This window comes from Sorex araneus, chromosome 1 (genome assembly GCF_027595985.1).
Source record: "Sorex araneus isolate mSorAra2 chromosome 1, mSorAra2.pri, whole genome shotgun sequence".
Lineage (NCBI taxonomy): Eukaryota > Metazoa > Chordata > Mammalia > Eulipotyphla > Soricidae > Sorex > Sorex araneus.
The window spans coordinates 10,357,420-10,372,239 of NC_073302.1; the positions used below are offsets into that span (position 1 = coordinate 10,357,420).

The window sequence follows — 14,820 nt, forward strand, 5'->3', positions numbered from 1 at the left end:
TGTGAGTATTTTAACTAGTGTGCATTCAAATAATCAAGGAGACTATCACCCTAAAACCTCTATTCTTTGTGTTCTATTGAAATTGTGTTCACATACATCTCTGAGATATTGACATATTCATTCCTACCACTACTAACATGTACCAGGTTTATTCCCCCAACTGAGTTTCAGTGACTGTACCAAGGAATGATTAGGAACTATGACGTCTTATTTCAGCATGTTTAGAACTTGGGATTTGGAAAATAGTAAAGAAAGATACCAAAATTAGGAATAAAGAAGAAAACTCCCCCAGTCCTACCACCGCTCCAAGAAATGCCACTCTTTTTTTTCTTTACATTGTAAGAATTCAGGAAATCATGCATCTATAGATTGTCAGAAAAAAATAATTGCTTATATAAATGAGATTTTTCATTTAAATATTCTGAACGTCCAATTCAAAATTTTCCATTTAAATATTCTGAACTTATTCCAGTTCAAATAATTCTGTTATTTCTAATAAATTAATTATTTTTAAAATGTTACAAATGTTTTAAATCTTGATCCATTTGATAGTTACAATGGATAACTACAATAGTCATGACATGGATGTATCTGAGTATGTGTGTGTGTAAGTTCAACATGATACACACCTTCAATGTTTTCACTTTGTATATTCATGTGATTTATGATTACCTAGTAGTGTGAAAATTCAGGTGGGAGGAATAAAAAACCATATTTTCTGAGACTGAAAGTTTATGTAACATATATTTGTGTAAAATTACATAATTTTTGTATATCTGTGTAAAATTTCACACCATGCCTTATATACAACTGTCACTGTCATCCAATTGTTCATGATTTACTCAAGCGGGCTCCAGTAATATCTTCATTTGTCCCTGTTTTTTGGTAGTGTAGCTCGATGGCATATTGGATGTTCACTCAGGGTCAGGTTATTGAGAACCGTCATCTTTACTATTTTCGGCATATCGAGTACGCCACAGGTAGTTTGCCAGGCTCTCCCATGTGAGCAGGATACTCTCTGTAGCTTGCCGGGCTCTCTGAGAGGGTAGGAGGTTTTTTGGGTGGTCTCTAATCACCCTTACAGGTGTTCTCAGTCAAATTATAGTATTTCCCTCTATAATTTTTTGCTTACTGTCTGAACATCATCAAATATGATTTGTCGCCGAGACTAGGAGAAGCAGGGAGAGCATCTCTGCTCCCGAATCACATTGAGCCCAGAGTTTAGGTCACAAAGTTCTGCATTACCTGGGTTCAGTGGAACTTCATTCATGCATGAGGCTCGGCCCGAGCGTGTAGAAAGTATGAAACAAGCTCATAGGAACAATAGACTTGTATAGTAATGTCGCTGCTTATTAAACCAAAGTCTATGGCTTTCCTATATGCAAATAATAAGAGACAAAAAAGCAGTATGAAAAAAGAAATCCTGTTCACAATCATGCCTCAGAAAATCAAGTACCTTGGAATCAGCTTAACTAAAGAGGTAAAGAAACTGTACAAAGAAAACTACAAATGATACTCCAAGAAATAAAAGAGGACACAAGGAAATGGAAAGATATGCCCTGCTCATGGATTGGGAGAATCAGCATTGATAAAATGGCAAAAGTTTGTAAGTCTGTAACTGTACCTCATGGTTATTCATTTACAAATAAATTAATTAACAAATAAGACAATCTCTGGCACTTTAGGGAGGAGGCCAAACCCAGATGCCCCATCCTACTCAAGCCAGATAAATACTCCCTGGCCAACCCGTACTACCTCCACTACCCAGCCACTGCCACACTCCAGGATGCTCTCCTGACCACGCAGCCACTTCATAATACCCATTATTCCAGCACCATATTTGGTGGGGTTCAAATATGGTGTGAACCATGATAACACCTCTAAGGGTGATTGGAGGCCACTACCTTTCTGAATGCAGATTCCATCTCAGTGGAAAACCAGTAGGACTGTTCTGTTGTACAAGATGGTAGACATTCACGACATCAGCAACTATAGCCCAATCTGCCTGCTGTCTCTCTTCTACAAGTTGTTCACTCATGTCATCCTGAATAGAATAGGTAGAACACTAGATGAAGGACAACCATGCAAGCAAGCCGGGTTCCAAAGGGGATTCAACACGATCCACCATATACACACTGTGGCCAAACTCATTGAAGTTTCGCAAGAGTTCAAGATGCCGCTTTAATGTTCATCGACTTTAAAAACGCCTTCAATTCTGTTGAGACTGAAGCAGTCATCAAAGCCCTAGCCAAACAGGGTGTTCAAACTCAGTACATCAAAATCTTCAAAGAGCTGTATTGCGGATTCACCACCAGGATCTCATCATTCTACAAGGAAGTGATCATTGATGTTAGAGAGTGGTGCGGCAAGGTTATACCATTTCACTGAAACTCATCAGTGCCACCTTCATGCAACAACTGGAATGGGAAGGAATGGAAGTGCAGATAGACGGTTGACAACTATACAACCTCTGCTTCGTTAATGACATTGTTCTCATAACGCCAAACATTACCAAGTGGCAACAAGATGACGCTCTTTGAAAAAAGAACTATTCCCTGAAGCTCCATTTCCTCTCAATGGAACGAACATCTTCGAATGCACCAGCTTTGTGTAGCTGGGTTGAAAAATCAACATGAGGACCAACTTGGCGCCAGAACTGCACAGGAGGAAGAGAGCAGTGTGGAATACATGCAAGAACATTGAAGAAGTAGTTAAGAGGATGAAGAACTTCCGACTCCTTGCACATCTTTTCTATTCCACCATTCTTCCTGCACTAAAATACACCTCAAATACATGGGCCCTACTCAACCAGGATGAGAACGCTATTTGGGTATCCCATGAGGAATCAAAAGAGCTATTCTAGGAATATCATATCTCACTCAAGTAAGAGAAGGAATCTGGGGTTCTGACCTCCGTCGAGAGTCAAGAATCAGGGATGCTGCGATTCAGAGACAACCACTGCACTAGAGCTGTTCCCGACTGGATTCCTCAGGAAGTCAGAAAACCACGTGGCCACCACCAACTAGATGGTCAAATTTCTTCATCAAATCCCTGAATGAATGGTTTCTGGCTCTTCCTGTTTCTGGAGCAAGCAGATATCATTGGGCGGCACTAACACGCAACAGGAACAAATGGAGACGTTACTGGTGCCTACTCGAGCAAATAGAAGATCAACGGGATGTGATAAAGTGATAATAAATAAGAAATTTGTTACTTCCCTAGGAAAACAAGTATTTTGAAATTTTTAATTTTGAAAACTATGAACTAAATCTTCCTTTTTCTTGGTGACACTTATTCATGCAGAACTTTGCAGTTATGGCAGAAAATTCTTGTTTTATAAGATACTGTTTCAGAATTTCTGAGAATAGTGCATATATTTGAGTTAGAGCCAAAAATATTCTATTCAAATACTTTTTTCAAGAGAAAAATTTCCAACAGAGATAGAATAGAAATTTTCCTGTTTCAAAATTACCCAAACGGCACCATTCTAGTGTGTTGTTATGGATGCATTGTAAAGTCTTAGCCTTCCTACTGTGGTGAAGAAAATCCAAAGAATGAAAGGAATTTATCAAGTTACCTGATCAATCGCACAGCAGTTGGCCATTCTCCTTTCACATGGCCAACCCATGTTCGATTCCTCCACCCCTCTTGAAGAGCCTGGCAAGCTACTGAGAATATCTTGCCCACGTGTCGGCGTGTGGCAAGCTACCCATGTGTATTGGATATGCCAAAAACAGTTACAATAAGTCTCTCAATGAGAGACATTACTGATGCCTGCTTCATTTATTAATGTAAACCTCTGGAATTAAAAAAAGTAATAATGCTCTGACCCAGAAGTGGATTACCCAGAGCAAAGGTCCCACTGCTCTGAGTCGGGACTCCAGCAAAGGATGTCTGGCAGGCCCAGCATGGTCCCGTCCTGGTCCAGTCCCTCCAATGTAAAAAATACAAATGCGTGCTTGTGGTAGGTGTGACGTGATGATGTGTGTTTGAGGTCTCAGGGCGGCTCTCTATCTCGCCTCTTGAGTTCGGTGCTCTTGAGCCGCTGTGGATGAACTGGATTGGAATGGCTCCTCCTTTGTGCTCTGCTTCTGTGCGTGGCGCTATGATTTCTTCTGTCTGTCTCTCTGACTCTATGTCTGTCGTCTCTCCTCTGGTCTCTTCCGATCTCTCTACCGATCCCTCCTGATCTCTCCTCTTCAGGTCTCTCTCTCTGGAGCCCTTCTGCTTCTCTCTCTGGAGCTCTTATCAATCTCACTGCTGACTCCGACCCTTGCTTCTGACTCTGAGCCCTACTTCTGACTCTGAGCCCTACTTCTAACTCTGACCACTACTTCTGACTCTGAACCTTACTTCTGACTCTGTCCCTTACTTCTGACTCTCACCTCTACTTTTGACTCTGACCCCCTCCAGACTTACAGTCTTAGTTTATTTACCAATCGCATAGGGTGGTGACACAAGGGTGAGTTGAAGATTAACAAATAAAAAAGAGAGGTAAGGACATTTCCCCAAGAGATTACTTCAAGGATAAAAATCTCAAATAAGGAGATTACTCCTGATTACTAGGGGATCCGCTAAAGGGAGTATCCCAACCAAGGTGTGTTGCTCTCTACTTTCCTCAGCTAGAAATCCACTTACATAGTTGTAGTAAATCTACTTCTAATATTTCTAGCAATGTCATTCTGTATAAGCACAGTAAGATATATATATATGTATATATATATATATAAATTTTAAAATTAGGTTCTTCCTGAGGACATCCCACTATATATTAAAGACCGCAATCCTCAGTTCAGGTTTATCTTCCTAACCCCAGCAAAGTCCTAGTCTCGTCATTACCATTGGATCATGACAGCATTTGTCTATGACCATGCTCTCAACTTAGAGTTGAGTATTGTGGCACTTTGACCTGACCCATTTCGATGCCAGGGTAGCTCACAGCTTTCCCTGGGTCCATGCCGTGCCTCATCAGGACCCTGCTTTTGGGGTGCTAGAAACAAATGGCAACTGAGTCTAGAAAGCAGATGACCAGGAGTAAATATTATTGGAGTCAATCAACTCCCAAGTTACAAAGCATAATATTAACTGTCTTCCTGTGTCCATACAGAAAGGACACTGCTTTTAGGTAAACTAAGTTCCCTGTGGCAAGACTAAAAGGACAAACCCAATGTTATTCTACATTGCAACTCACCATCCATTTGAACTTTGCTAGGAATATGACTCAAAACCACCACTTTTAACCAGGTCAAGATCTCTTAGAAACCCATGGCTCCATTTTATCTCACACAGTACATCAGATTATTGTGAATTGATTTTGCAGCTTTCTGCTAAACTGTGTTTTGTTGTTTCTAAGAGTTTTTAGTGGAATCGCTCAGATCCTCTTCATACAATATTATTTCATCTGAAAATGGGGATAATTTATTTCTTTTACAAGTTAGATTTTAAAAATATTTTGTTGCATAATTTCTGCATCGGACTGGAGCGATAGCACAGCAGGTAGGGTGTTTGCCTTACATGAGATCCACCTCAGTTAAATTTCTCCATCCCTCTCGGAGAGCCCAGCAGGCTATCGAGAGTATCCCGCCTGCACAGCAGAGCCTGGCAAGCTACCTGTGGCATATTCGATATGCCAAAACAGGAACTAGTCTCACACTAGAGACGTTACTGGTGCCTGCTTGAGCAAATCAATGAACAGCAGGACGACTGTGCTACAGTGCTACAATTGCTGCATCTAGTACTCACAATTTTATGGAGTATTGGGGATACAATGGATATGGAGTGGAAATAGTGGGCATCCTTGCCTTTTGTTGGATCTCAGAGGGAGATTCTTTCACCACTGAGTATGATGCTAGCTGTGGGTCTGTATCTGTAATAAAGGCTTAAACTAAAGAAAATCTTTAGTCTCTATGAACTCCATCTTCTCCTGGGACAATAATGAAACAATGTAAAAGCAGTAACCTTGTAGGACCAGAAAATAGTAAAAACGTTTGCCTTGCATGAAGTCAGCCCAGGTTCAATCCCTTGGCACTGAATATTGTCCTCCAAACACCAGAAGAAATGATCCCTATCACTGAGTGAGGTGAAAGCCCTGAGCACCACTGGATGTGAAGGGAGAGGAAAAAAGAGAGGAGGGGAAGGAAAGGCAAAGAGGGAAGGGGAGGGAAGGATCCAGTGCTAGGCCCTGAATGGTGGGAGAGAGGAGAATTAACTGCACAAACTCTGCCCTAAAGTATGATTATGAAGAAGGCAGTGTCATACAAATGTCAGACCATATATGTGATATTAACTTGAGGGGAACATTGACAGGGACAATACATGATAAAGGAAAACTTGAGAAGGACAATGTGCATATAAAATATTCTCTGAAAAATCTTAATGGAGTTCAGTTCCTTATATCTATTGATGCATATTATAGAAAGAATATTATTCTGATATACAAAATATTGCATCACATTGTTATTATGTCATGTGGGTACAGCTTAGGTCACTTTCAGGGGTTTGTAAATAATATATTAATAAACTATTATATATCTGTGAATGCTTATGAAAGTATTCATCTCTTGGTGTAATACACAAATTTAATGACACTCATAGTGGACATACATTGTACACCTGTGTGCTTGAGCATTAATGATTTAAGTAACTGCTATGAAAGATTCAATGGCATGCAAAAATAATTTGAATTTTATAGCTCCAGAGACAAAGCTGAGAGAAGTCACTTGACTTATTGAGAACCAAGAGTGAATGGCCGACAGACTCTGGAATCCAGTCCTGTCTGGAAAGACATTGGCTGCATTGAAGTTAGAGCATATCTCAGTCTTTACTTTCTCCAGCTGGAACTCTGGGCAGGCAAACAGCTGCCAGGATGCCCCTGAATCCTCAGTCACTCTCAGGTGACTTCACAGGCTCAGTGTCTCCAGTCCACCCACAAGCTCCTCCCCAAGCTCTCTCTGGACTGAGGCAATTATCCTACTTTCCTTCCTTAACCAGGAGCTTAGGGACCTTTCACTTCGCCTTCTCTATGTTTATAAATTTCTATTCTTATTTCTCTGGAGTCAAGGACAGACACAGAAAGCCCAGGCATTTATGGGTAGAAGGATGCTTTCCTCTTGCTCTTTATTTCTTGTTATCTAGGAAAGAAGCTGATCAGAATTTTAATTGGGTACAAGAATAGAATTTTCTGAGCTACCAAGAATTGCTGAGATTGGAAGAAGCTGGAATTCTAGGTGAGCAAAATGTGTTTATGTGCTTAGAGGTCTGTACATGCATTTAATGTTCAGCGCTATGTGTGGATCCCTTCTTGGGTTACATGGATCCATGAATATTTCTTCATAAGTTGTGTCTGTATATGTGTGACATCTAACTTACACTATATATTATAAAAAGAGAGAAGAGAGATAGAGGGAGACAGAAAGAGACTTATCAGACAGAGAATTGGTTATGACAATGAATGTCCCTTCAACCAGAGAACATGCACCAAGTAAACTATCATTAAACAGATGTAGAGCAGGTTTGATTGTGGTTTGGGTTCCCATCTTCAACTATCAAAAACCTCACTATACTTTAATCATTTATAGATTCTGATCTTTGTACACAAATAACATAGTTATATATAGACATTGCAACATCTGCACAGACAGAGATGTTTGCTCACTTTGAAGTAAACATTTCTCTAATATACCCATGACCAGCATAGGGGAAGAAGCTTGAAATCAAGCTTGTGGAAGTTTGGAATCCCTTGAGTAATCTCAGGGATGCTGCAATAAGTGATATTTCATTTTGTTTATGGGTTATCATCATGTGTCACACTAAGGTTGATGTGTTTGTGAGTAATTGATGATGTCTAATTGGCAGGTAGTACTTTAGTTCTCGTATCTGTGAACTCAAAGCAGACTGTGTGACTCACCCACAGATATCTTAAGAGTCTGACCGTAGTGGCTATTATATTGCATTGAGCATGTGGTTATATAAGCTTTTTCACTTCTAATAGGGTATCACACACTAATTCCTAGGACACCAATAGCTCAGTGGGTCTGTTAGGATCTAATTATTAGCATGTACTTCTGTTAGAATTTCCTAAGGTTCAGTTACTAGCCAGTAAACAAAGAGGAGCTAATTCTTTATGGCAATGCTATTTTGAGAATTAAATTGGACTATGTACAACATTAATAAACACGATACTTGTCATGTAATCAATGCTCAGTAAACAAGGGGCATTTTATTGTGTTTCTCCACACCAATGTTTTTTGTTATATAGGTTCTTATTTCTCCACTTAAAAGTGCATTAAGGTAGTAGTTTAGAGAGTACAAGCCAACATGAACTCCCTTTCATACTTTGCTAATTCAGTTTAAGACCCTGCTCCTGAGTAATGGGCCAACTGTCTTCTAAATTATGTGTGAATTAATTTTCGTGGTATAATTTGCTAGTTTTCTTCTAAGTGCTTTCTTATTTCTCAGCCTCCACACAGTGATACTGTTTTCACTATTCATAAATTAATGATAAGATAGTGTCCAATTTAGAGGACATTAGTGGAGAGAACTAGTGGCCCTAGCAGTTCATAGTTCTTTGAACTAGGATATTTGTTGCCCTTCTCCAGGACATGAATGCTAAATCCAGTCAAGATTCCCTCCACAAACTTGCCAAAAGGAGCATCGGTGGGGTGGGGGTGGGGTGGTTAAGATACAGAAAAGTGAACCATGACAATTATAGTTAGGTATGACCATTTTGGACAGGGACTGAGTATTAAAAGTGGGTAAAGGGATACACCTGAGGGATAATCTTTCAATTATCATTATGGCAAAACATGAGACCCAAAAGAAAATGGGTTAGGTAGGTAGGGAAACTTGGCACATTGATTGTCGTACACACTTCCTACACACTGGTGAAGGGACAGGTGTTGGAACATTGTATGATAGAAATCCAATCTTTTTTTTTATTGATTCACCATGTTGAAAGTTACAAAGCTTTAAGGCTTAAGTCTCAGTTACATAATGCTCGAACACCCATCCCTCCACCAAGCATGTATTCCACCACCAAGAACCACAGTAAACCCCCCACCCCGCCCTGCCCTGCCCCCCCCCCGTTCCCCCACCCCGGGGTAAATTACACTTTACTTTCTCTTTACCTTGATTACATACAAACAAAAAAAACTTCACTATTATTGTTTGAAGTTTCCCCGCCAGAGTTGGACCTGCTGGAAAGGAAGCATTTGATAATTTGTTTTCCACTGCTGCGAATGAGGAGATATGAGGTCATGTGGTCAAAGTAGTGGCTGTAAGGTTCTAGATTTCTGTATTTTAGTATTTTAGTAACTAAGTCCAGAGGGCTTTCTGCCAGAGGTTGCATCTTTGCTAACTCATACCTCTCTGCTACTTTATATTCCACATATGAGTGCAATCTTTCTATGTCTGTCCCTCTCTTCCTGACACATTTCACTCAACATGATACTTTCCATGTTGATCCCCTTATATGCAAATTTCATGACTTCATGCTTTCTAACTGCTGCATAGTATTCCATTGTGTAGATGTACCAAAGTTTTTTTAGCCAGTCTTCTGTTCTTGGTATTTGTTTTTTTTTTCCAGATTCTGGCTATTGTAAACTGTGCTGCGATAAACATACAGGTGCAGATGTCATTTTGACTATATTTTTTTGCTTCTCCAGGGTATATTCCCAGGGGTGGTATTGCTGGGTCAAATGGAAGCTCAATTTCTAATTTTTTGAGAATCGACCATATTGTTTTCCAGAAGGGCTGCACCAGTCGACATTCCCACTAGCAGTTTAGGAGGGTTCCTTTCTCCCTGCATCCACGCCAACAGCAGTTGTTTTTGTTCTTTTGGATGTGAGCCATTCTCTGTGGTGTGATATGGTATCTCATAGCTGTTTTGATCTGCATCTCCCTGATGATTAGTGATGAAGAACATTTTTTCATATGCCTTTTAGCCATTTGTATTTCTTCCTTGAGAAAGTTTCTGTTCATTTCTTCTCCCCATTTTTTGAATGGGTTGGGTGTTTTCTTTTTGTAGAGATCAACCAGTACTTTATACACCGTTGTTATCCATCCTTTATCAGATAGGTACTGGGTGAATATCCTTTCCCATTCTGTAGATTCCCTTTGAATTCTGGTCACTGTGTCTTTTGCGGTGCAGAAGCTTTTTAGTTTAATATAGTCCCATTTGTTTATCTCTGTAGAAACCCAATCTTGAACAAATTTACAACTGTGTATACTATTGTGCTCCAACTTAAAAAAAAATTAGCTCCATGTCAGTATGTTTCAAAATTCCACCCACAGACTTAATTTCCAAAGAAATATTAAATCTATAGTCAACATAAGAAATCTACATGACCTAAGTTTAAAATTAGTTTTTCACACCTGTGATATGAAGGACAATATAATATGCCATTTGAACCATAAAATCTCAAAATGTATTTCTTTTCAATAAGGTGTTTGAAAACACATTGTGAATTGAAGTGATCTAAGCTGTTACTTTTGGAAGATCTAGAGTGCTATCACATGCAATTGTGGTTATCCTAAATAATGAGGAGTGTGAAGGCCACACATGATGAGTAGGTCGCAGATTCTTAGTGAATACAAATTGTAATTTTACCTGTTTTATTTATGAGTGATACAACTATGCACCTTTAGATAATGGATCTTTTGTTCTTCATAATTAGAAAAAATAATAGAGTGCTTAATACTTTGGTGAAGATTTTTAAGGTATATGTAATACCCACAAAATAGTGCTTGCTATTGGGTAAGTTGATGGCCGCCAATGTTTTATATGACTTTGAAAGTTAATGGACCACTGCTATCAGGAAATATAATATCTTTGATAAATAAGGATCCAGAAATTTTCACTGTGTTCTATACCAGTGTAGATAGTTTTGGCAGTTTAAGAGGAAACGTTTTACATTTGCCCTAATGCCAAAATTTCTATGAAATTATAGTAAACAACTAGATTGACATGACATAATACAAAGGTGAGCATTTCTTTTTCAGAGACCTTTGATTCCTTATGAACTATTATAAACTTAGTGCTTTGTGTAGCATCCTGAAAAAAATTATGCTGTTTAAAACATATATTGCAGCTGAGTGATAGTGCACTGGGTAGCCTTTTGCCTTGCTCAAGACTGGCCTGGGTTTAATCCGTGTCGTCCTATATAGTCTTCTGAACACCTCCAGGAGAAATTCCTGGTGGAAAGCCAGTGCACTCAGTAACTCTGAATGCAAAACCCCTGAGCATTGCCAGAATAAAATATTTTATTTATTAAAATCAATAACAATAGATAAATTAAAATTTGTAAATAAAATAAAATAAATTTTTAAAAATAGGAAAAAATAAAATTAAACCAAAATTATCTTTTAATGAATTACCATAAGGTACAGTTACAGACTTACAGACATTCATGATTACACTTCATCCCTACATTGATTGAGTATCCATCCCTTCACCAGTGCCCATTCTCCACCATCAAACTTCCCAGTATCCCTCCCGACATCCCTCCCATCGACCCCTTACCCACCTGCCTCTGTGACACATACATTCCATTATACTCTCTCTCTCTCTCTCTCTCCTTTTGGGTGTTACAGTTAACAATACAGGTACTAAGTGGCCATCATGTTTGATCTATAAATAGATCTCCAATCCTAAGTGAGCCTTCCAAGCATCATTCAATTAGTGGTCCATTCTCTATCCCAACTGTCTTTTCCCCCAGCAAGTGAGGTTGGCTTCCAAGCTGTAGAGCTATCCTCCTGGCCCTTATCTCTATCATACTTGGGTGTTAGTCTCCCGTTCTGTTACTTTACATTTCAGAAATGTATACAGTCATTATATGTCTGTGCATATATCAATGACTCCTTTCACTTAGCATGATACGCTCCATGTTGACCCACTTATGTTAGAAAAGATGAAATCATAAAAACATTTTTTGCATTAGCAATAAACAGAGGGCAGGGCATTTGCCTTGCATGCAGCCAACCTGGGTTTGATTCTGCCATCCCTCTCTGAGAGCCCAGCAAGCTAACAAGAGTAACCTGCCCGCACTGCAGAGCCTGGCAAGCTCCCCATGGGATTTTCGGTATGCCAAAAACAGTAACAACAAGTCTCACAATGGAGATGTTACTAGTGCCAGCTCCAGCAAATCAATGAACAATGGGAAGATAAGGCTACAGTGCTACAGTGTTACCTTCTTTTTTCAAAATGAATCATTACTACTGATATTAGAGTGCAATGTACCATTGTAACCTAAATGGCACAAACTATGGTTTATGTAACCACATGTGACTAGTTAAAACGTAATAAATTTAATATTCGCAAAAAAGTTGGCTTTACAGTATTCATTCTCCAAAGGATTCCCTGTTCCTTTCGTTCCCAGGAAAGACGAAAGCAGCATGATGAGAGGAAATGAGACCATATTTTCTGAATTTCTCCTCCAGGGGCTCCCTATTCCACCAGAACGTCAGGATTTCTGCTTCATCCTCTTCCTGCTCATGTACCTGACCACAGTGTTGGGGAACCTGCTCATCATCCTGCTCATCCGGATCGACATTCGCCTCCACACCCCCATGTACTTCTTCCTCAGCATCTTGGCCTTCAATGATGTGACTTTCTCATCTGTCACTGTCCCCAAAATGTTGATGGACATGAAGACAAATCACAAATCTGTTCCCTACGCAGGGTGCATTTCTCAGGTTTTTTTTTTAATAATCTTTGCTTGTACTGAAAACTTCCTTCTTACAGTGATGGCATATGACAGGTATGTGGCCATCTGTCAGCCGCTCCACTACACCACCATCATGAGGCAGGAGCGATGCATTGCTCTGGTAGCAACATCCTGGATCCTCAGTGGCTTCCACTCTTTGTTGCACACCCTCCTTTTGGCCAGAGTTTCTTTCTGTGCTGACATTACCATCCCCCACTTCTTCTGTGAACTCACTCCAGTCCTGGAGATCAGCTGCTCAGACATTTCACTTAATGTCCTGGTCATTTTCATTGAGGGAGGGATTTCTTTTTATCTGCCATTCTTCAGTATCTTGGGCACTTATATCCGCATATGGGCCACTGTCCTGAAGAATCCCTCTGCTAAGAAATTCTTCAAAGTCCTTTCTACCTGTGGGTCCCATCTCGTTGTTGTGTCTTTATTCTATGGAACCATTCTTAAAGTTTATATTTTACCCTCCTCCTCTTCCTCAAAAAATAAAGATATAATTGCTTCTGTGATGTACATGATAGTCACCCCCATGCTGAACCCTTTTATCTACAGTTTGAGAAACAGAGATATAAAACAAGCCCTAAATTTGCTCACTAACAGAGTCAAGTTCTATAGTCAAAATACTTAATGTGAATGTATTACCTAATGTGCATTCAAATAATCAAGGCATCTATCATCCTAAAACGTCTATTCTTTGTGTTCAGCTGAAATTGTGTTCCCATACATCTCTGAGTTGTTGACATACTTATGTTTCCCTCTTCTAACATATACCAGTTTTATTCCCCAGTCTGACTTTCAATGACTGACATTTACTGAGAAATGATTAGAAACTATGGTGCCTTATTTCAGTATGTTTAGAACGTGAAATTTGGAGAATAGTAAAGATACCAAACACAATAGTAAAGAAGAAAACTCCTGCAGGTCTACTCTCAAAGCAATGCCATCCTTTCTTTCTTTATAATGTAAGGATTCAGGAAATGATGTATCTAATAATTGTCAGAAAAAAAACTGATTTCTTATACAAATCAAATTTCCAGTTAATAATTTTTGAAATTTCCATTCAAATCTTTCGATGACTCCTTTGGATTTACTTAAAAGTAAAGAATCATGCTAAGTTCAAATAATTCTGCTATTTCTAATAAATGAATTATTTTTAAACTTTAGAATTGTTTTATATCTTGATCCATATGGCAGTTGTAATAGATAACTACAGTGGTCATGACAATGGATATGTGTGTATGTGTGCGTGCGAAAAAAAATCAAAATGATACACACCTTAAATGTTTTCATTTTTTATGTATTCACTATGTTTATTATTTGTCAGTACTATGAAAATTCAGGTGGGAGAAATCACTTGTATCACTTGTCTCATTCATTAATATGCTCGAGCAGGCGCTGGTAAGGTCTCCATTCCCCACATGCTTGAAAGAGCCTCACACATGAAGGAACCAGCAGAGGAACTGAGGTATTCGGTACCTGTGGCTGAGATCTCCAAGCCTGCTCGGATCAGAACTGGGCCTCCTCCACCCAGATCCCCCATTTTCCAGTAGCTAGTCAGTCACACCCACAAACTGCCCTCGGCACCGTGTAATCCCCTCAACAGCCAACATCCAGAGACTATGAAACAAGCTCCCGGAAGAGAGTGATGCAGTTTCTACCTCTCAAAGGGCCCCACAAGCTACTAAGAGTATCCCATATGCATGGTAAAGCCTAGCAAGCTTCCCGTGATGTATTGTATATGCCCAAAAAGTAACAATAACTAGTCCTCTTTCCCTGACCCTGAAAGAGCCCCCAGTAGGCCATTGGGCTACAGTAGCATGTGATTGGGATGAATGGATACATTACTGGGAGAAATTTAAAAAACATATTATTCTGAGTTGGAAAGGTTATGTGACATGAGCGTATTTGTATAAAAGTACATAATTTTTGTAAATTTCTTTAAAATTTCAAACCATGCCTTAGGTATGATCTATATAATTTTTAGTGAAGATAGTTTTGCTTAAACAAAGCTACTTAGAGAAACGTGAGGGGAAAAGGAGAGAAGAAAGAGAGAGAGAAAAATAGAGAGAAAGAGCTGTGTTGAGAGAATATGAGCTTCTCCAGAAAAAAA

General features: G+C 39.3%; 1 protein-coding gene across 1 annotated transcript; it reads left to right on the plus strand.

Moving 5' to 3' along the window:
- The first annotated feature begins 12,390 nt into the window (after positions 1-12,390).
- Positions 12,391-13,338, plus strand: LOC101544801 (olfactory receptor 1J4-like). The gene has a single exon (XM_004613545.2). It carries the CDS (start codon positions 12,391-12,393, stop codon positions 13,336-13,338), a length of 948 nt encoding a protein of 315 aa, XP_004613602.2.
- Positions 13,339-14,820: the final 1,482 nt, after the last annotated feature.